This window comes from Anoplolepis gracilipes, chromosome 9 (genome assembly GCF_047496725.1).
Source record: "Anoplolepis gracilipes chromosome 9, ASM4749672v1, whole genome shotgun sequence".
In the NCBI taxonomy this organism is placed as follows: domain Eukaryota; kingdom Metazoa; phylum Arthropoda; class Insecta; order Hymenoptera; family Formicidae; genus Anoplolepis; species Anoplolepis gracilipes.
Genome location: NC_132978.1, coordinates 1,500,070 through 1,521,232, shown reverse-complemented (window position 1 = coordinate 1,521,232; position 21,163 = coordinate 1,500,070). Strand labels below are relative to the sequence as shown.

The 21,163-nt window shown below is 34.3% G+C and overlaps 1 protein-coding gene across 3 annotated transcripts in view; it reads right to left on the bottom strand.

Annotated features, from left to right (window-relative positions):
• LOC140669347 (nephrin) overlaps positions 1-21,163 on the bottom strand; it is a 233,444-nt gene that overhangs the window by 13,491 nt on the left and 198,790 nt on the right. For all 3 annotated transcript variants that reach the window (XM_072899116.1, XM_072899114.1, XM_072899115.1), the window contains exons 9-11: positions 12,300-12,430; positions 2,752-2,911; positions 267-617 (exon numbers count right to left, since the gene is read on the bottom strand). In XM_072899116.1, the coding sequence (XP_072755217.1) occupies positions 267-617; positions 2,752-2,911; positions 12,300-12,430 (642 nt within the window). The remainder of the gene's footprint in view (positions 1-266; positions 618-2,751; positions 2,912-12,299; positions 12,431-21,163) is intronic.

Sequence of the window (21,163 nt, the reverse complement as noted above, 5' to 3'; positions counted from 1 at the left end):
TGTAAAGTAAAAATAAATAGACCTAACCATTTATACTGACAATGAGCTATGTGTGCAACAAACCCGCCCTCCCTTTTCTCTCTATAATTAAATAATTTAAAGAATATATCGTGTAATGCTTGCAACTTTTTTTTTCAAACTAACGAATTCTTTGCAATCTATTGGTATCTATAGATATCTATTCCATTATTCAGAATTGTGCACTTCACATTCGGGTTAAAGATTAAGACAAGGATAGTAAAGTAGGAGACTAAATTTGCACGAACCTGCGGCAATGACTTGATAGAGGCAGGGTTGCTTGGAATGACCTACGGCATTGCTGGCCCAGCAGCCCAGGACTCCGTAATCCATATCGGTCAACGGGGTATAATTAAGCCTGCTGGTTGTGCCCTCGTTGGTGTACTTGGTGGACGGAATGTCGCTGAGGTCGCCGCTGCTATTGAAAGTCCAATGGAAGGTCACATTGGTGGGGTTGGCCTCGACCTCACAAACTAAACTTATGGTCTCGTGCTTCAGAGCACCGTGCACCTCCTCGGGCATGTTGAACGGTGGCGGGGTCGCATTTTGGTGCCTCCAGCCTCCGCCTGAGCTCAGCACGTGCTTGCAAACGGGCGCGACTATGGCATAACGTATGGATTTTGGCACTTCACTATGTATTCTAGGCAGGATCCCACGAGAACAATACAATCGAGATAAATCATAAGCTAAGGGAAAAGTGTAAAACGAAATATAAAATAAAACTGCATATATATGCCGCTTAAAATAAAATATAATCAATATTGCATCTCGTCATCATTATATTTCAAAGAAGATAAATATCCACAATATCACAAAAATATAAAATAATATATAATAGATTTTTTATATCAAATTTTTATATACCTAATTCTTATTTACAGATTTAAGAAATTATAAATATTATTTTAATGTATAAAAAATAATATTATAATAAGAAACCTCTTAAAGATTTTTATTGACTCTTGATTTTTAACATTAAATATATGGTTTTTTAATAAAAAATTTAAGACAAAAATCAATTCTCTCCATTCCGCACGAAAAATTTTTTACATTTAAATAGTTTTAATTGTAAAAAAATATTAAAATATAAAAAAAAACTATAATAAAATATAGCTTTTGAATTTCTTTGTTATTTTGGATTTGTTAAAATAAACTTCCACCGATTGTTCAGCACTAATAAGAAGTTTTTCAACTTTGTGGGGAATATTTTATTAAGAGAATCAAACATAGATTTATTTAAGAATAGTAATATAGTCATAATATATAGTATAATATACGGAATAATATGAATCAAGAGTATTATTGTTGGTCAAAATAAACGCCAAGTTCGCACAATGCCAGTTAACCTACAGTTTAATGAATGATATAATTAATAATTACACCTTGTATGAAATCTGTGGCTGTTAAAACCGAGTTTACTAAACCGACACACATATGTATATACCTAGTATTCTCTCTCTGTTTCTGTTTTAAAACAAAAACGGACATAACTGTATTTTGGCGAGTCGATAAGACAAATGGTGCACGGTATATTTCAAAATTTTTTTTCGCTGAGCTTTCACAAATTGACGCACACTAGGGTAAGCCAATAAGAAGTTACGATGCTGCAACATTCGCCGCTGGGTACGTTCGCCGTATTTCTAACCGATAAGCTAAATTTTTGAAAAATATTCCGCCTGCGTATCGGCGCGCGAAACACGCGTCGAACAAAAGATTCGGATTTTCAGCGAGATTCTTTTGCATAAGCGTTATATATTAGATAGCGGGAGAGTGCTTCCTACAAGGGGGGGCGCAGATCGATAATCGTCCGCGGTATAACCGGTCGTTTTATTTATACTTTCCGACGCCGTAAAATCGGAGCGCGAGGATTTACGCGACGTGTAGATATTCCATAAAATATCGGAGAGTTTGGCGAAGTAGTAACGACCGACCGCGTGGTCAGCTGCGAAATATATGTATACGAACAGAACTGAAGAGGAAAACGCTAAATTTTTAAGTATCTTGACTCTGTTTCTTTCAATTTTCATGCTCTTCACATTCAGGATCTCTTCATATTTCATATTTCGCATTAAAATAATTTCTCAACCAAACTATATTTTATAAAATTCTAATTTGATTTTCCTCCCCCTTTTATAAATATAAATATACTTATTTATTATTTCCTACTATAAAAGAGGGAGAAAACAATTTTGTATGTCTCTCATATATGAAAATAGCTTTCAATATAAGATTTTGTAAGTATCTGTACTGTATTTGTATTGTGTTGAATTGTGACACTCTATTGTACGTAAACTTTGTCGTTGGAACGAAACTTTACAATCAAATTCTTTCCAAGAGCAGAATTTACATTTTGCTTTGAAAAGATTACTCTCCTCTAGCAAAACGGTCAGTAATTAACATTTTATTCGATTTTATTTTTTATAATATGAATTCAGAAAGACAAAAATCAATTCTCTCCATTCCGCTGTACAAATTTTTTATATTTCAATATTTTTAATCGTAAAAAAAATATAGCTTTTAAATTCCTTTGTTATTTTGGATTTTAACAAACTTCCACTGATTGTTGAGCACTAACGAGAAACCGGCGGTACAAAACCGCGTTCCAACGACATTCGTCGCCGCGGAATTTCATCCGAGGGGAAGTGCCATGCCACCGAGACCATTAAAGCGGCGCTTTCATGAGAACGGCCTGTCCCGCTTACGAGCACAAGAGAGCGTAAAACACATACTTACACATAACCTCGAGATTGACTACGTTAGACTTGGCGCGGCCCTCGATGTTCCCGGCCATGCAGGTGTACCCTCCGGCGGACTCTCGAGTTATACTCTGCAGCACCAGCGAGTGGTCCGAGAGCACCACGCCGGCAGTGACGTTGTGATGCAGCTGCTCCTTCTGAATAAGTAAACGAGATACCGTGTATCTGAGCGTCAACCAACTACCATGTACACGCATGCAGAAACGACCCAAATCTCGTTTCAAACGTAACACAGTATTTGTCCGAATAATACCAACTTGCGTTACATATGCTATTCCTGGACAACGCAATTCAGTTCGATTCAGTCTCTAAGCAACTTAAAGTCAATTTAAATCAATCTGAGTCGGTCTGAATCGAAAACCTAAGCTAGATTTAAAAAAGCGTAATATTTCACATGAATTAATTGCAAAGAAAAAGAAAAAATATATATATATATATATATCTAAATAATCTCTTTACTGATTCTATTCTAAGAATAATTTTAACGGACCCCTGAACGCAAACACGCCACAGAGAGACGCCCGCAAGATTGTTAGATAACGAATGAAACACCAACGATCGTTTCGCGTCTGGTGGTTCTCGTGCGCTTCTCTCTCTCTCTCTCTGTCCTTCTCCTTCCGCGTCAAATTTTCGCAGGACTCGACGGTTCTCATTGTTACCCGTCGTAAATAAACAAATTTGTCTTAGTCTTGGCATTCAGCAGCGTTTCCGCCTCGACGAAGATCGCGCTGCTGCTCGGGAGGAAGCAACCGCGGCCCGCCGCGGGTTGTCGTCCGCTCGAGGAGGTCGGACAAAGGGAATTTACGATGTATACTTGTCCTCCCACTATCTTCTCTATTTCCTCTCCCATCTCTTTCCCTTTCTGTCGCTCGTTTTCTCTCGCATCTCTCTTTCGTAGGATAATCCCTAGCGCTTTTTTTCTGTGCTTTATCATTGCATCTTCCTCGTCTTTCCTTCACACCCTCTTCTTTCATCCGTCTCTATCATCGCTTTCTTGCGATTCTCCGTTTTATTCTTCGCTTTTTTCTTTGAATCCCGTCGTGTATAGAATGCCATATAGAAATCGTAAACGCTTTCTTGGCAGATTTCAAGAACACTTCCCGCTTGTATTTTTTTTTAGAAAAAATTCAATTGAGAATAATACTTCCTTATAATGTTTTAATTTTAGATAATAAATATATTCTGACAAATTTGTGTTAAAATGTTATAATATTTCTTTTAAAATTAAGTAAGAAACAACATTTCATTATCTATTTACAAAATCTTAATTTCATCATTGATACCGAAGTATTTGAACAATTATATTTTATTTTTAGTTTGGTTTTTATTATATGATACTTTGTTTTAAATGTGATACTTTCTTTAAAAAAAAAAAAAAAAAAAAAAAAACTGTATAATTTTCTCTAATTGTGTGCTCTTTTGTGCATGGATCGAAATGCAACCCACTCTTGTTTCTGTACCATTCGAGTACAATAGTGCTATATCCGCTTTGCACTTGCTTCTATCTCCGATGCGGATTTACATTGCGCGAGAGGAAAATTCCGTTCGAACGAAAGCATCGACGCGATCGTGATGCAACATATTTGCACACTTTAAATCACGAAGTCTAGATAACGGTGTTTTTTTTTTCTCCCTGGGGCACCAACAAAAACACGAAATAAAGTCCACCGAATTCACGATGTGGTTTGATATTATTTTTGCGTTTTCCGAAAGAATAAAATAGAATTTTTTGAAAGAGCACGCATTTTTATATATTCAACAATTTTTGAGTATTTAAACTTCATAAAAAATAAATCGCAGACATTCAATTAAAAATATATTAAAAATATATTAAGATAATACTTTTTTAAATATTATCAAAAAATACCTATTTATTGATTACCTTAATAAAAATGTTAGCGTGAGAATATCTTTAAATTTTAAAAATTGACATCATATCTTTCGAGACATGAGTTACATTAGTGTAATCTTTCATAAATAATCAATTTTATTTTCTGAATCTTTATAGATAATAATGAGAATATTTCAAGTGGGTAATGAAAATTGATTATGATATAGAGAAAGACAATAACATTAACAGAGTATCAAAATATAAAATATATCAATGCATTTGTCGAAAATAATTAATAAAAACCGGAAAGGATTAAAGATGCTTCGTTGATGTTTGCGGAGAGTTACATTTACGAGCTTCAGTACGCGATAGGTGGATAAGATCGAATGAAACCGAGTCGTCACAAATAATGTCAAGAGAAGATAGATGTAGTAGCAATAACGACTGTAAGAGAAGAGGCTGGCGTGCTTGTTTCAGATGAGTAACGAGCTCTGTTATCTGTCCTTCTCTCCGTGGAAACTCTATTTTATACGTATGTGCTGAGGGTGCCTGCAGCATCGCCTGTAGAATCGGGAAGCGATACGTCTCCACGAGAGACAGTATCGCTGTTGTATATGCGCATTCGTGTCAATGTCTTAAACTTTAAGAGCTCATAAGAAGCAGACGAGCACTCGCGAATTATCACGCATGATGGTCAATGGAGTAAACTCTACGTAATTATTAATATTCTCTAAAATATATAAACAAATATCTTTTTTTATCGATATAAAAGCAGACAAATATGACTTACTATATTTTCTCATAGAGCAAAATAAATGAATATTCCTCTGCTATTTGTTTTTGTGATATCTTATATCCCATGATTTCTTGTAAAAACCATAGGTTTAATAATTTCAGTCACTTTTTGCAGCCAAGCGATTCGTATTTTCCAATGAATAATCCGCGATGAATAATATGTTGTCAACGAACGTGAACTATTTCTATCTCGAAAACTCTCTCGCGGCAAGGCACAAATGGAATTTCCTATTTCGACGGCCACCTCCAGGATACGCCGTCCTGTGGGACTCGCGTATTCTCGGAGAGAACTCTCTCTTTCTCTTTCTATCTCTTGTCTTAGCATTTCCGCGTGAGTTCTCGCGTAACATGACGCCGTCGTATTAGACGTTAAATATACGTACCGTGTCGGGGACCGGGTGATAGGAGCGCGTGCCTCGTTTCGGAATATATCCGCGTCACCGGGTATAATATACACGAAGCTCCCCCGGACTCGAGACACGGACGATAAGTTCCAACCCTCCACCCCCTCGCTCTCACGGCAACACTCCGTTACGATGGTACGTGCATCTTATATCGCGTGTATCTCGCCGGCGAAAAGTTACGCCATTCGGTCAGGTCATGCATAAGTAACAGCTAAATCCTTTTTTAACTTTCAACTCGCGCCTGAGTATGCTTTCTCGTGGCTTTTGCCAGATGATGCAAGGAGATATCCGCTATGGATGTGAGTTCTTTCTCAATGGAGAAAATTACAGAGATTGAAAGCGTGATACGATTTCAGTGAATTGAAACGCCAAGTTAAACTTTAAGTCAGTTTGAATTTTATGACTTTTTACAAAATGAGTTTACATAACAATTTGATAGCCTAAAACGGCCGAAAATAAATAATATTTATTATATAAATAATATCACATTTATTTTGCGAAGGAAGTTCAGATAAAATTAAAATGTACATGTTGAACAAACGGAAAATTTTGCCATATTTTCCCTAAAAGCAATTTTTCATCCTATTTGTGACGAAACGAGATACGTCAATATCGAATTATTTCCAATATTGGACAAAGTCTCAAATTCCCAAAATACGCATGACGACACTAATCGGCGGAAATTCAATTTCCATTCAATCGTTGCAAAATGTGAAATGTTGCCTATAATATGATATAATGATGTTATATCATAGCTCACGGTGTGTAACGCTCACCGCAACGCTAAACGTAATAATCATGTACCGATTTCAAATTTACACACGTTTTGCTCAAAACCTTTCAATCCTTTATACGTGCACGGTATCCATAACAATGTAACACAATTTCACGAGATATCAGATAAAACAGCAAACGACAACATGACAATTGTTTGTTTGTAACTGCATCAATGTATTAAGCTACAATGTTTTAAGTGAGAAATATATTCAAACGTCAATAGCCTGCGTTCATGAATCGAGTGTGATTTCGAATTCCTATCGTGATTGCGTTCTCGATAAATTTTTTCCGTCGCATAAAAATACACATATTGAGTGATAACGTGTTATAACGTGATTATTACAAACATAGAGAACACGGTAAAGAAAATTTTTACATTCGTACACACTTGCGAATAACATCGCTTACTATATGTATATATAAAAGAAATTTTTTATTATTTTAATTAAATGTATAGAAATTCAAATTAGATCACATACGTAACACGTGCGTTATTTCGCGTTCATATAAAGTGAAAATTGGACAAACGGCTGGCGGCTTCAAAGGCGCCTCCAAATATTTGTTGGCCATTCTTTCTTTCTTTTTCAATCTCTTTTTATCTTTTCAGACGAAATGGTAGCTGCGAACTAATCCGCGAATGGATCGCTCGCTCGAATAATGCTCGTAGCTACGCGTATTTCCCCTCACACACGAAAAAGTATTCTCGCCCACATCCTCAATATTGCGTATCTTTGTTTCTAATCGCTGCTTGAATGTTTTTTGCATAAAAATATTTTATCGATCGCAACTAAAAATATATTATTTAAACTTGGTATTATTTGTAACGTTGTTTACATTTTATTTTTCACACAGCATTCAATATCGTATGCGCGATTTGTAAATAATAATGAAATAATAAAATAATGAATACACACGAGAAGAAACCCAGAATTTTATAGTAAAAGATATATTCTTTACAAAGTCTTTTCATTTTCTCTTTACTTTTAATATTCTTTATATGACTATAGTTCGAAAGTGTGTGTGTGTGTGTGTGTGTGTGTGTGTGTGTGTGCTCTTTTTTCTTGTCTTTTTTTTATAATAATTAAAAATTACAATCATAAAAAAATTCTTTTGATTAAAAAGGATAAGCTAAACAGTGTGTAACAAAAATGTAGATAAAATATAGTCTTTTAAATCTCCGGGCTCGAGCTCGGATTAATTCTGAATCTTTGATAAAGACACGATTGAAACGCAGGAGTGTCATTGCGAACAAGTTGCCGCAATTTTCGCAATGGTGAACGCACGATGCGCGCTCCATTCGTCCATTTTACCATAAAATTTTCGTCGCACGAACGTTTTTACGAATTGGTAAACCAATGGCGACCGGTGATTCGTGGGCGATTTATCGGTTCGGTTCGACGAGCAGAACGGGACGCAGAACGGGAGAGGTGCGCGACAACGGGTGCTCGTAAATTTACAATAATTTCGACGAGAATGCACATCGGCGCTCACGCGTCGACCAATGAATAGCTGCAGACATTCCGAAATTATCCTTGCTCTAAAATTCTATTCGAATGGCGAATAGAACTTATCCCTTCCACTCTCCGTGACCCCGAAAATTCACCGCATCGTGAATCAGATCTTTAAATCCTTCGCGAAAACTCAGACATTGGTAATAACTCAACGGGGAAAAGCAACGAAGCAAATTGATGCTTAAAAGCATATAATAAAATGAAAAAGAAAGATATTAAAACATTCAGTTCTCAGTTCTTTTCTCTTCTCTAGCAGAAAAAGTTTTTCTCTCTTTCTTTTTCTCGTCCTCTTTATGTACTTTTTATATTATAAATTATTTCAAAAGAGACGCGCGTGTGTAAGAAAATATCTCCGAAACGTCTCCAACTCGAAACAGCTATACCTCTTTTCGTTCCCTTTATATAAAATACTGTCCAATTAAAAGTTTCTCTCCAGGATTTACGGTAGGAGAAGAAAATTCTCGCTCGATGCGCCGTTCGAATCATATCGAGTGTTGCCTTCAATTTCTCCGCGCGATTCGCCAGCCCGTTTACCCGAGACGTGCAGAGCCTCGCACCTACCGTCGCGTCTATCGTCGTCGTTTTCTCGTGCGGCACCGGACCGATAAATAATTCGCGAAATTCCGCTTGGAATTCCCCGGAGTCGCGTTACGGCATCTTGCCCCTCTAAGGAAAAATTTTCGTCCCCTCCGGCAGCGCGTGCGACTAAGGGAGAGAATCGTGCTGTAAGAGCGCGTGAGAGAAGCGACTCGATGCTCCTCCTTTGTAAAGAGTCGTGAGGACCTTCGTCTACCTCTTAAAAGTTTAAAGAGGACAGTCAACATTCTTCCTCTCACGCCCGTCTCTTCGTTTAAAAATGCAACAACGTCACGCTGCTGGAACCGAGACAAACGATCCGCGAAATTGTCCAAAGAACATGCAAAAGAACGACAAAGAGGGAGGGGGGGGGGGGAGCAAGAGGCAAAGAGATTCACAGAAACTATGCTTTCTATTCGAAATAACGTGTATCATTATCCTTTATGTTTCTCCTTATGTCAAAAAAGATAAGTTTTAAATGGCTGAATAAAATCTCTCTCTAAATCCTTCAGTGTTTAATGACATTATTCTTAAAATAATTTTCTTTTGAAATCATCATTTTTTTCTTCAAGTGCGCTATCATCAAAGAAGTTCGGGCATTTACATATTAATATCTGTCATTTTGGAATTAAAATAATGTTACGTAAGATAGATCTATCGCCATCAGTTTTTTCTCTCTTTCACTTCGTTGTTATTAAACCATTGTTTATGTATACTAAAAAGATTACATGTATTATGTCAAAATTAATATTAGTATTATTGTGAAATCAATTCAAGTAACCATTCTTTTTTAACTTCACGTGCTGAAATTTAGTTGAATTAATTCTTACAAAAATAAAAGAAGAATTTATAATTTCGATGCACAATTTTCAAATATTTACATATTATATGACTCACAATATTTACATAGATGGAGTACGCGAACAAGATCGATTGACGCAAACTGACGAAGAAAAAAGATATTACCGTGATCTTATATATAAATCTTCCTGACGGATTGGCTCAAGTTGGCAAGGCTAGTGCTGTTGTTAGAAGCTTCGTATTCAGTTTTGTTCCAAGGATTAACCAGCGACTGTTACTGGTCCAAGCGAGCAACGCAGTTTCCTCGGAGCAACGTGCAGTTTAGATATCGCACAACGTCCTCGTAGCATGCAAGGATATCGCGTCATGAACGAACCGGGGAAATGTTCGCAGGATTTCGCTGTCTCGAGGAAGAGAAAAAGAAAGAGAGAGAAAGACTGAGAGAAAATGATGGAAGATGTAATCTCACTTAAGAGGCTTAACTCTGGCAATCCTCGAATGACCAAAGATAAAGGTGAATCTGCGCGACGTACTTTTCAACGATTGTCTCCGCGGAAAAAAAAAACATATTACATAAACAATATTCTTTTGCAACAGTTGAATGACAAAACAGAGCTTTTCTTTACACTGTTATCTCCCCTTTGTCGATCATCCATAAAGCGTTTGGCCAAATTAAGAGGAATGATTTTAATAAATGATATTAATGTTATATTTAATGTATAGATTACATTGATTATAATTCACATTGAACGATGGAGGAAAATGAAGATCGACGTAAATGTTTTTGTATGGTTTTGTTGAAATAGAAAAGATTTTCTCGGAGGATCCTTCGTGTAAATTTATAGTAAGAAAATTCGAGGTACGTTTCTTTTTCTTCACAGCATAAAGATTAATCTGAGAGTAGATCATTACATCGTGATGTCTTCGAATCTGATTAATTACGTCGTTGCAACGGCACTTCGCTTTGATCGTTGTAATTATTCGGTGGTGTAGGATTCTCCTGCGCTAACTTCGGCAATTCGTTTCTTCGCGTACGACACCTCGAGAGACTCACCGATAATGCAAGAGAATACCTAGTTTGTCTTAATCCGAGATGATCTTCCTTCGGTGTTTGCAAGTAGTACATATATCCTTGATTAAATTAAAACTTAACGCACAAGACAATTCTATAAAATTCACAGATAATCAGAGTGTATATTTTTAGGATTTTGACGCGCAATTTTGTTATAAATTTTGAAAATTTAATCCGAGATCTTTTTTCAGCGTTTGAATTTCGTTCACCTAGTGTATATTTTTTTTATTAAATCAATTAAAATTAAACGCATTAAAAAAACCATTTATAAATTTTATAAAATTTATAAATAATTGCGAGTGCACATCTTTCAGAATTCCGATGTATGTATATAAATACATAAATCTTGTGTAATTTTTTATAATTTATATCTTTATTTTAATATTATTTAACTTGATTTTAATTAATTGTAAAGATTAATACATTTGCATATTAAAATAACTATTTTATATTGAAATATTTTTTTTTGTTTTTAATAATGCAAATGTTTCCATTACGTTGTCGTGTCTGCGCGCGATCGTTCAGTGTTGTGCAATGATTGACGTAATCTATTTCAGCTAATGCCGCGTGCATCGAATAGCACCGTAAGCGGATGAGTCCAATGCGCAATGTTAATGCGGGACGGACTAGGCGTACTAATTAAGGGATATTTCATTGGGGCAAGCGTAAATAGTAGGTAAAATCGGTCATCCCTGAAATTCTGTCCTACGGCCGTTTGCGGTTATTAAACGCATATACATGCTCATTTACTTTGTCGCATCTTTTTATAGCTTTGAAATTAATGTAGTTGAAATGAATGCTAGTAACTAAAATTCCAAAAAGCTAGCAGTACAAAGAGTCTCACGCTATCTTATAAATAATATTATCTAGAGTGCATTTAGCGAAACAATTAATCATCTATATAATTAAAATTAAATTTCTGAATATAACGAGTAAAACGTAGTTTAATATTTGTCATTTCAAAAAACTAATAAACATGTCATCTCATATATTTTGTTAAAATTGCGGGAAAGATAAAAAATAAAAATGTTTATCACGCAGATGCGGAATATGAAATATATGTTTTCTTTACTTGCTTTTGTATAATTTACTTTAATAATATATCTTAATATTTATACGTATATTTAATGTTGGTATTTTCGTGCAAATAGTTACGCTTTCAAGTTTCGGTAAAATGTGATAATTTATTGCGTTATTGACAGTATTGCGGTATTTCGTCAATGAAATTCTAATCCTTCGCGGAGAATATAATGTTGTTATGCGAGATATATGCGCAATGACGTATATTGCCCAATTTAGGGTAGGTTAAAGGGCTATGATACTCGACCTATTATACCCTGCAGATCAATTGTAACTAACCCAGATTCAACCCTCGATTATATTCGACTAATTTGTATGTCCTAAGATCTCTATATACTTATATGTACAACACGTTTCTTTGTAAAAAAGTTAGTCGCATTCGTTTAATTAGCTATATCAATAATCGAAAAAAGGCTGATATATAGGGAATTTTAGTCACAAAAAAATATTTCAAAGCCAGATCATTGATAAATTTGTCGTTGATTTCATCTCGTTACGTGTATCTGTTGTGAATCAAGATTGCAATCAAGATTCACTCTATATATCTTTATTTTTAGTTAATGCGCAAATTCCGCTATAGAATTAGTCATGCGTTTTCATCTTATTATTTCAACTATGTATGATTGATAATATTAATTTGCAAAAAAAGAAAAAAGAGAATCGATGTAACACACTTACCTCGTGGAACCAGGCCAGTTTGTTAAACTTGGGATTCGCCCTGATGTTACACTCGAAGTAAACGTCAGAGCCTTCCTTGATGTTTTTCGGATTCAAGGTAGAACCCATCTTCAAATTGGCAATGGGCGCAACTGCAATCAAAAATTAAAAGTCGAATGTTGAATAAAATATGACAAGTAGGTATACCTTATTAATTGCAAAATATTTAATAACTTATTTTTATTTAACAAATCCTTATAAATATTTTTATTATCTTATTATCTTATGAGTTTATCTCCAATTGGTTGTACATGTAATTACATTATTAAAACTTTAAATGATCTATAATTTTCAACAAAATTCTAGATAGAATTCTATTTATAATCCTACATTCACATTTTTTAAATATATGTACGTATGATATATATATTTTGATATTTATTTTACGTTCAAATGTATGTTTTTTTTAATACACGAGAAACATATATAACATGTATCTTGAATTTTGTCGTAAATTATAGAATGTCTAAAAAGACCTTTATATAATTATGTAATCATCTTTTTTGATCTATGGAAAAAACTAGGACAAAAATGTTTCTTATTTAAAAGAATGACATTTGGATGTTTTAATAAAAAGAATTCACCTATTTATTAGAATAATATCAAATTTTTAAATAGAATTTTCAAATTTAAATAATAATGAGATAAATTATTTTAGACGTAATGTTTAACAATATAACTATGTCAGAGTTTTTAATACATCCCGTAATGTATAATATTCGAATGAGATCGTGAAAAAAGGCTGAACGCTGCGAGAGTATCGGGGCGTGACATTGTCAATAATTTATAAACGTTGCTTTGACGTAGAGTTATTTATGAACCGATGGATACCGATGCACGTCGCAATAATATTGCGGATATTAACGGATCCGGAGTTTAATGAAATCTGCATTTTCGGCAGCAGAGTCAAAGCGGAAACACGTCACGTTAGCCATGGAATTTTATCACGTGTGATTTTCTCGCATAATGAAAATTGCGATTGAACACTACGTCGAATCTGATATAGTATGTGTATATAAAGTTAATTCAGGAATGTTGATGATGATGATAACAATAAAGAGATGAATAGAATCTGAAAATTTACGCTGTCGATCAAACGCATTTGTTTTAATATAAGTTTTTGAAATATGTTTATATAAAATTAAAACATTGATTTCAATAGATTGAAAGAGAACAATTGTGACATAAAATAAATATGCAGATTGTGAAACAGTTATCATTATTAATTTCAAAATATATTTGTTTGATAATATTATATTAGGTTATTTTTTATAAAGGAAGAATATAAAATTTCCATAATTTTGAATCTATTTTAATTAATTATAAATATGCAAACATATTATAATAAATTAACGACGTAAATTATTCGGCGCGCTTTCATTTAATGTGTAAAATATTTTTAATAACTTTTAAATTTATTACAATTAGTTCATGTGATGCAATAAATTTCAGTTATTATTCTTAAAGCTAATGTAATAACATGGCTCACATGCATTTTGATGTTTTCATTCGACAGTATAGAAACGAAATTTTGTGTTACAGTAGCTCTTATACTGACAATGAATTAATTACAATCTTATATTGCGAAACAATCAATAATTACATTCGCATAGTATAATATTATGTAACAACATAAATAAAATATTGATGTTTAATGAGAAGGAACGAAGTAGAAGAGACTTTCAAAATGAGATTCTCTTAGTCCATAAGGCTATTTAAATAATAAATCAAAGCGGATTAATTTGAAGTCTTTTTCTAATGGCATGAAACGCAAATGAACACAGCACTCAGCAGGTATTATTAATAATAATACCTTGATCAAAGCATTGAGATTTCCGTCAGTGATATCGTTGATGTATCGTAGAACTAAATGGAATAATCATACTGTATGCATAGTGTTTTTAAAAATATGAGATTAACATAAAAACTTTTAATGCGCATAAAAGCATGAATTTCTGTTCAAGAAACTATAGCTATCTGTCACTAATTGTGAGGAAAAGCATTTTTACTAAAATTATTTCAAACACTTTGTATGAGATTGGAATATTTGTAATAATGTGATCGCGTATAATTTCAATTACAAGCGTCGCGTACACAGTACATTGTCGTTACACGTATCGCACTGTGAAATAGTAATTGCATGTTAATTCAATCCATTCTCACAGCAACGTACAGACAAACGGCCAATGAGAATCGCAGGAGTGCTCGTCGATAAACAAAGTGGCATTGATTTCCGAGCGACGACTGTTTCGTGCGAAATCGACTGATGAAGAGAGCGAACGAGCGAGCGAGTGAGAGAAAGAGAGAGAGAGAGAAAGAGAGAGAGAAAGAGAGAGAAAGAAATAGAGGTATGCGCGCACCCAGGTTTCTCTCGCAATATTTTTCTTCGATTTCCCGCGTGGTATCGATTTGACGAAACGAGAAAAAAATTGTTATTCCTTCCGAGTGAGCGAACGACTTTTAATTAACGTGACTTTAATAAAACGCGAGTTACATCGACGAGAATATCGACGGTCTAGCGCGTATCCACGAAAACACTAAGTTTTCCGTTAGAGAAATCATCTAGGGGGAAAAAGAAAGAAAAAAAAGACAGATGAGAGAGAGAGAGAGAGACAGAGATAGATAGAGTACGCGAACAGTTCTTTCATTTCCTTCACCGTCGTCTAAAATAATCGAAGAAAAACATGCCAGGTGATTTTATTGGTTTATATCAACTTCTTGATTGAACAGTAACAAGAAACTGGAAACTGAAGTAAAGTACTGGAAAATTGAACAGCAGAAAATGTGAAAAATCAAAATAGAATTAAATAGAAGCTATTTGTCATATTTCTTCATTCTTCAATCACAGAAAAATATAAAATTATTCATAACCATAAAAAAATATCAACACAATATATGACGTGAACTATATATAGAATAGTTGAAGCATAAAAGTAGAATAAAAAATTAGGTCTGTTTTTTATAGCTGAACTGGCTGTGGCACCAGTTCAGAGTTTATCTTTTTTCCCTCCACATGGAAGGCCAGTTCAGCTATAAAAAACAGATCTTACTGTGAAGTATATGGAGAAAAAAAAAAAAAAAACAAAAAACGAATGTCACGTCATGATAGAGAGGCATTCGCGTCCACGGTTTTCCAAATAATTTCCGACATTAATTCCAATCGCGGCGGATTTTATCTTGATTCGTTTGGTTGCCAGAGTCTGAATGCGTTTCGCGTAGTTAGTTTCCACGCCGTCGCGAATCTGCGCGCGGAAACGGAAACAGGGAGGAATCTAAGTGAGTACGAGACGAGAGAATCGTCGACGGGGCGGAAAACGCGACTTATGACAAAACTGTCCGATAAATTCGCTGAATATAACGCGCCCAGCAAAATCACGCAACGCAAAAACCTCAATTCCGTTTTACATTAAACGTTACGAATTTTCGCTATGTATAAAATCAATGAATTTGTAAAAAGTCTTCAATTTGAAACAAATTGCGAAAATATTCCGCGAATAAAATAATATTTATGTGCAACATTCTATTAAATAAAAAAAAAAAAAAAAAAAAAAAATCAATGTCTAAATAACTAATTTAAAATTTATAAGAAAAAGTAGAATAAATTTATGAAATTTCTCGAAACTTTTTCAATGTATTCTTCATTCTTGTATGTTCTACAAGTGAGTGACATTTTACATTATCGCAACACAATTGTGTTATAATGAGAAAGTTTTGATAAGTTTGGAAACTCGACGAATATATTACAAACTCATGCGATAACCTACATTTGGCATTTCACCCCGCAAACGGACTTCTATCTTTGCGATTGCGGCACGAAATCCACAATTGTGTTCGCACGCGTGAGATTATAATACAGCCATGCACGATATTGTGATATTCATATATCGCAAACTGCTGATTACGTCGGCAAACACGATAGTCGGTAGCTCGAGAGAACGTAGCTCTCTCGCGACTGTATAGTATAATCTCGAAATAAATCTTACATCGGCATATACAGCATCGCGCTTCATAGATCGCATGCGTGTGCGTGTGCAACACGCACGTTCGATATAAACGCGCGTGCATGCAGCGACACACAATATGCAACCTGACGATGTTGCAGCCTCGTCTGTACCCGCACTCTGAAATTCGCGGAATACATACAACCGCATCCGTAGCTCTCTCCCTCATGGGATGTTTCCTCGCATCTGCACGTTTAAGCCACGTTTAATCCTCTTCCAATATAGTAGTACGTTATTTACGAGAAAAAAAATTTGCACGAATCCTTTTTACAGATTTAAATAGATATTTCAAAAAAATTTTTTATCGCACGAATATAATTGCTCTGAAATTTTAAATGTCCTCGATTATATTACGTCATAAATATCGTTTTAAAATTTTATCGTACACGTACTACTGGTATCTATAATGTAATATTATTAAAGAAAAATTGGCGCAGTTAGTAAGAAATAAAATCATATTCTATATTTTTTAAAAATATATTATTCGCTACGAGATTTTTAATAAACATGCAGGTATTTTTTTTTTAAAGAAAATTATTTAATTATACATATATACATATATGTATGTATGCGATATAATATAAACTTCCGGTTGTTCATTTTTCCAAGAGTTTTGTTCCTCACATTCTTTTGTATCGTTTTCTCTTTTTTTCCTCTTTCAGAGATTAATATTATTTTACGAAATTGATTTTTAAGCGACGCTCGCGGTACGTGCGTTGTATTTTTCGTGCAATGTCCGGCTCGGCGAAATTGGCCGGATGATCGGTTGGCGATTTCCGATCGCATTCACGATCGCGCCTCGATCGAACGTGGAAAAAACGACACGATGCGAACAATTATCGTGCCGCGTTAGGTATTTTTATTTCTGCGGGAACGCTCAAATCGCGACACTTTTTTTTATTCACCCAACACGCATCGTGTCGCGTCGCACATCCGAGTTCGCGTAAGCCGCGGGGCGATCTCTGTATTGACTCATTTCCCTATTCCGTATTATTTTAGTATGCCTCTGGGATATTCTCGATAATAGGGCGTCGTTGAAAGTAGAAAAAACGGCATTGTACTTTTGTATAGAAAATTTCAAACCAACTGCTTCTCTTTTCGTATAATCCATCAATAATGCAGGATTTCTAAACAACATCCACAAATTTCACGTATAAGATAAACAGCAAAATTTCAATTTGATCCTGTTTCCGAATAGTTTTCAAATTATACAAAATGATTGAAGAAAGTAAACAGAACTAAATTTTTTCTCATAATCAAAAAAGTAATCTGATAATATCTTGAAATGAATAGAAATAAACGGGTTTTAATTAAAATCCGATTGTTTTCTGCATTACAATTCTATTCATTTACCAGTGCCAATCTGTATCTGTTCGATAGTATCGATAGACACATACAGTTTAAAATATACAGTTTAAAATAAAAAATTTATCATAAGTTTCATAATGCTGAAAGACCGGTGGTAGTCATCCATACTAGTCTCCAATGTTATCAGCTCAATAATGAAACTCTTTTCTCTTCGACGATCGGCAGATAACGGTGGTCCATCGTCGACAACATCTCGAGCGATCGTCCTGGGATAAAGCTTGGCACTCAGTTCGCGACCATTGTTCGTCCCGGACACCCCGTGGAGATCGCGTGGTGGGCCACTGTCGCCTCCCCGAGTGAATTCGATTCATCAAAGTTCTTGCCAAACGAAAAGTCTCGATAAGGAGAGCACAAATAAAAAAAAAAGTGGGGACAGTAGAGGAAGACAAAGTAGGGTAGAAAAGAAGACTGAATGGGACAGTGTGAGAGAGAAAGAAAAATTTATTATTCTAAGAGAAAAATCTGAATTTGTGCTGAAAAGGAATGAAAAGATTAAAATTCTCGGCAAGGCACAAATCTTTTGAAGATAGGATCTACAAAATCAACGGAAAGATAGACTGAATAAAATGTCAATCTAATCCGTTTTAATAAATTTAATTTAAAAAATAATATTCTATACACAATAATTCTCGCACGCAAAGATGTGTTTATCAAAAACATAATTTAAAAACAATTATATATAAACGTTAATAGTTAATGTGTAAACGATTATATTACAACTTGTAAACTAAAAATATATCCGACATAGCTAACAATAAGTGATATCAGAAGAGACAAAGAATCTTAAATTTAAAGTGAGGAAGGAATGACAGCGAGAAGGGAACTTACTTGAAAGTTAAGAGAAACGAGAGTGAAGAAGAATATAATAGAGGCAGCGGAAAAGGCGGAGAAGAGACGGAAAACGCGTTGGAAGACAACGGAGAAAAGAAGATGAATGTCGACGAAGCAAGAAATGCTGACGAAAAACTATGTGAGCAAGCAGAACGGCGAAGAAAAAGATGCAATGCGAAAAAAAGGAAGAAAGAAAAAGAATGCAATGTCGGAAAACGTAACGAGAGCTTGGTGAACGAAGGCGAAGTATAAAGGAAACCGAGTGAGAAGCAGAGAGAACATGGAGAAACAATAGAAGCAACTCGAGCTGCGAGCAAGATGGAAGTGTTGCAGTACAGGACGAATTAAAAATTCAGAAAACGAAAAGAAAAATATGTTTTCCATTAACTTTGTATAAACATCATCAAAAATTGGATGAGATATTTTATTCAAAATAAAAGCTGCCCTTCTTAACCAAAATTAAAAATATTGCTACATAAATGTATACTATATAAAAATTTCTATTCCATTATAAAATAAACTGTAATTATTTTTAAATAAAAGTTATATAATTTTTGTATCTTTCAGAGCACTAATTTATATGTAAATAAATTCCACAGATGACAAATAGAATCGCGAAATGACTGCCGGAGAGTTTTTTAGTAGACTCATATGTTCACGTTTCAAATTGCGAATAGAAACAGAAAAAAAAGATGAAAGAGTTTATAAGGAAACGAACGAGATGGAATTACACCAAGATAAGAGCAAAGATAGGAAATGAGAGAGAGAAAAAGGTTAAGAAGAGATCTCCGAGATTCTCTGAGATAGATCTGTAGCAAAGACCAGTTTCGTGATATGAATTCTGCAACGTGTGTGATAGATCGGTGCGATATCAGCTGGCGAATCCTTCTCTTGCTCCTTGTTTCATCGCGCAATGGATCCGATTGATATCGACGCTTTGACCCGCGTGGAATTTTCGGAAAAGGTCAAACCATTCGGTCTGAAAGAATAGATGTCGATCCTGGCTGGATGCGCAAGTCGAGAGCCGTTGAAAACGCAGTTCTCAATGCGATAACAATCGACTATTAAAAGTCAATTACACATTTACTTGCGTTGAAAGAAAAACATGATCTAGTTGAAAAACAAAGTTTTTGTTCGAAGCATTTGATAATTTGGCAATCAAATGCACAATTTTATTAAAAAACAAAAATGTCCAAATAGAGATGTATTTTATAGAAAAATATTATAAATATATTAAAATCAATAATCTCTGTCTTTGTAAAAATTTAATTAAACATTTTTTTTTACTACAAAACGACTTCAAATCAAATTCAATGATTGTATTTCGGTTGATTTCGAATGACAAACTTCAAATCTATTAAATTTATTAAAATAATGAAAAAGAGAGCTCATGCTTTTTAGGGAACGGCGAATTGAAACCGGAATCGTCTCAAAAGCTACTAATTTTTAATTAAAAAACTTTGACGTTCTCTATCTAGAAAGTGAAGATTACCAGCGAGCAAAATAAAATTGACATACAGCGATCGGGGTCTGTATTATCGCAGCGGTGAAAAACTGCGTGACTACGTCAATTTTTAATTAAAAATTTTGCGATTGTCATCTAAAAATGAAAACAATATTAAGCAACGTCATATGTTTTTATGATATTAAAATAAATACAAAATTAATTTGTCTATCACATATTATATTAAATATTATTATAAATTTATATTATTATTAATACATATTAATATTTTACAAATATTATTAAAAATAGAATTAATTTTTACATATCTAAATTAAATACTACATATTTCTAGATTCCTTCTGTTATCAAAGTTATCATTATAAATATCTCTCAGCATCTCATGTTGTTAATCTTTTCTTTATAGCATTCTTTTACTATTTTTTGACAAATATAATTTCAAAAATATATACACTTACATATTTTCACTCTAATATTTTCAAAAATTTAAAATAAATATTTTCCTTAAAACTAATATCTTCTATATAAGTTTTTTCTCTCCACTCTGACTTTCTCTTTACCACGTCTTCTAACAATTTCTCTCGCAATAAACTTTATATCTTAAAAAATTGTATTCTTAACATCAAGGAATGATTAAACAAGAATACTTCAATTTTTATTCAAAAGAGGAACGACAATGTTAATTAAGGTATATTAGTTCTCGAGGTAGACTGACATATCGGTCAGCGTGAAATTGACAGAGTCGTGATTTAGCATCCGACCGATCGAGGTTAACGATGAAGCTTAACGATTCAAGGAACGCGAAATTTCCTCAGCGGCGTTACTCAGGTATCGAATTGCGCGGTTCGATCGGACTCTCCTTGCAGTTCGGGACCATTTAGTTTCGCGAGTAATGGCATTCGATAATGGCTTTCCAGCCATACGAAGACAATGCTTGGATTTATCGTTTTTGCGCGACGCTGACGCTCGTGCAATTACGTTCGCGGCTTCCTGATGAATCTATAACTTACTTGTGCGCGCATCGCCTTTTACCGTAACGATAAATCTTACTTTTTTTTTCGAACGGTAATAAAACATCGTAATAGTCATGAATTAATATAAGATAACTTTATTTAAATTATAATAAGTTACTTTTTAAGTTTCTTAAATAGTGTTTTAGT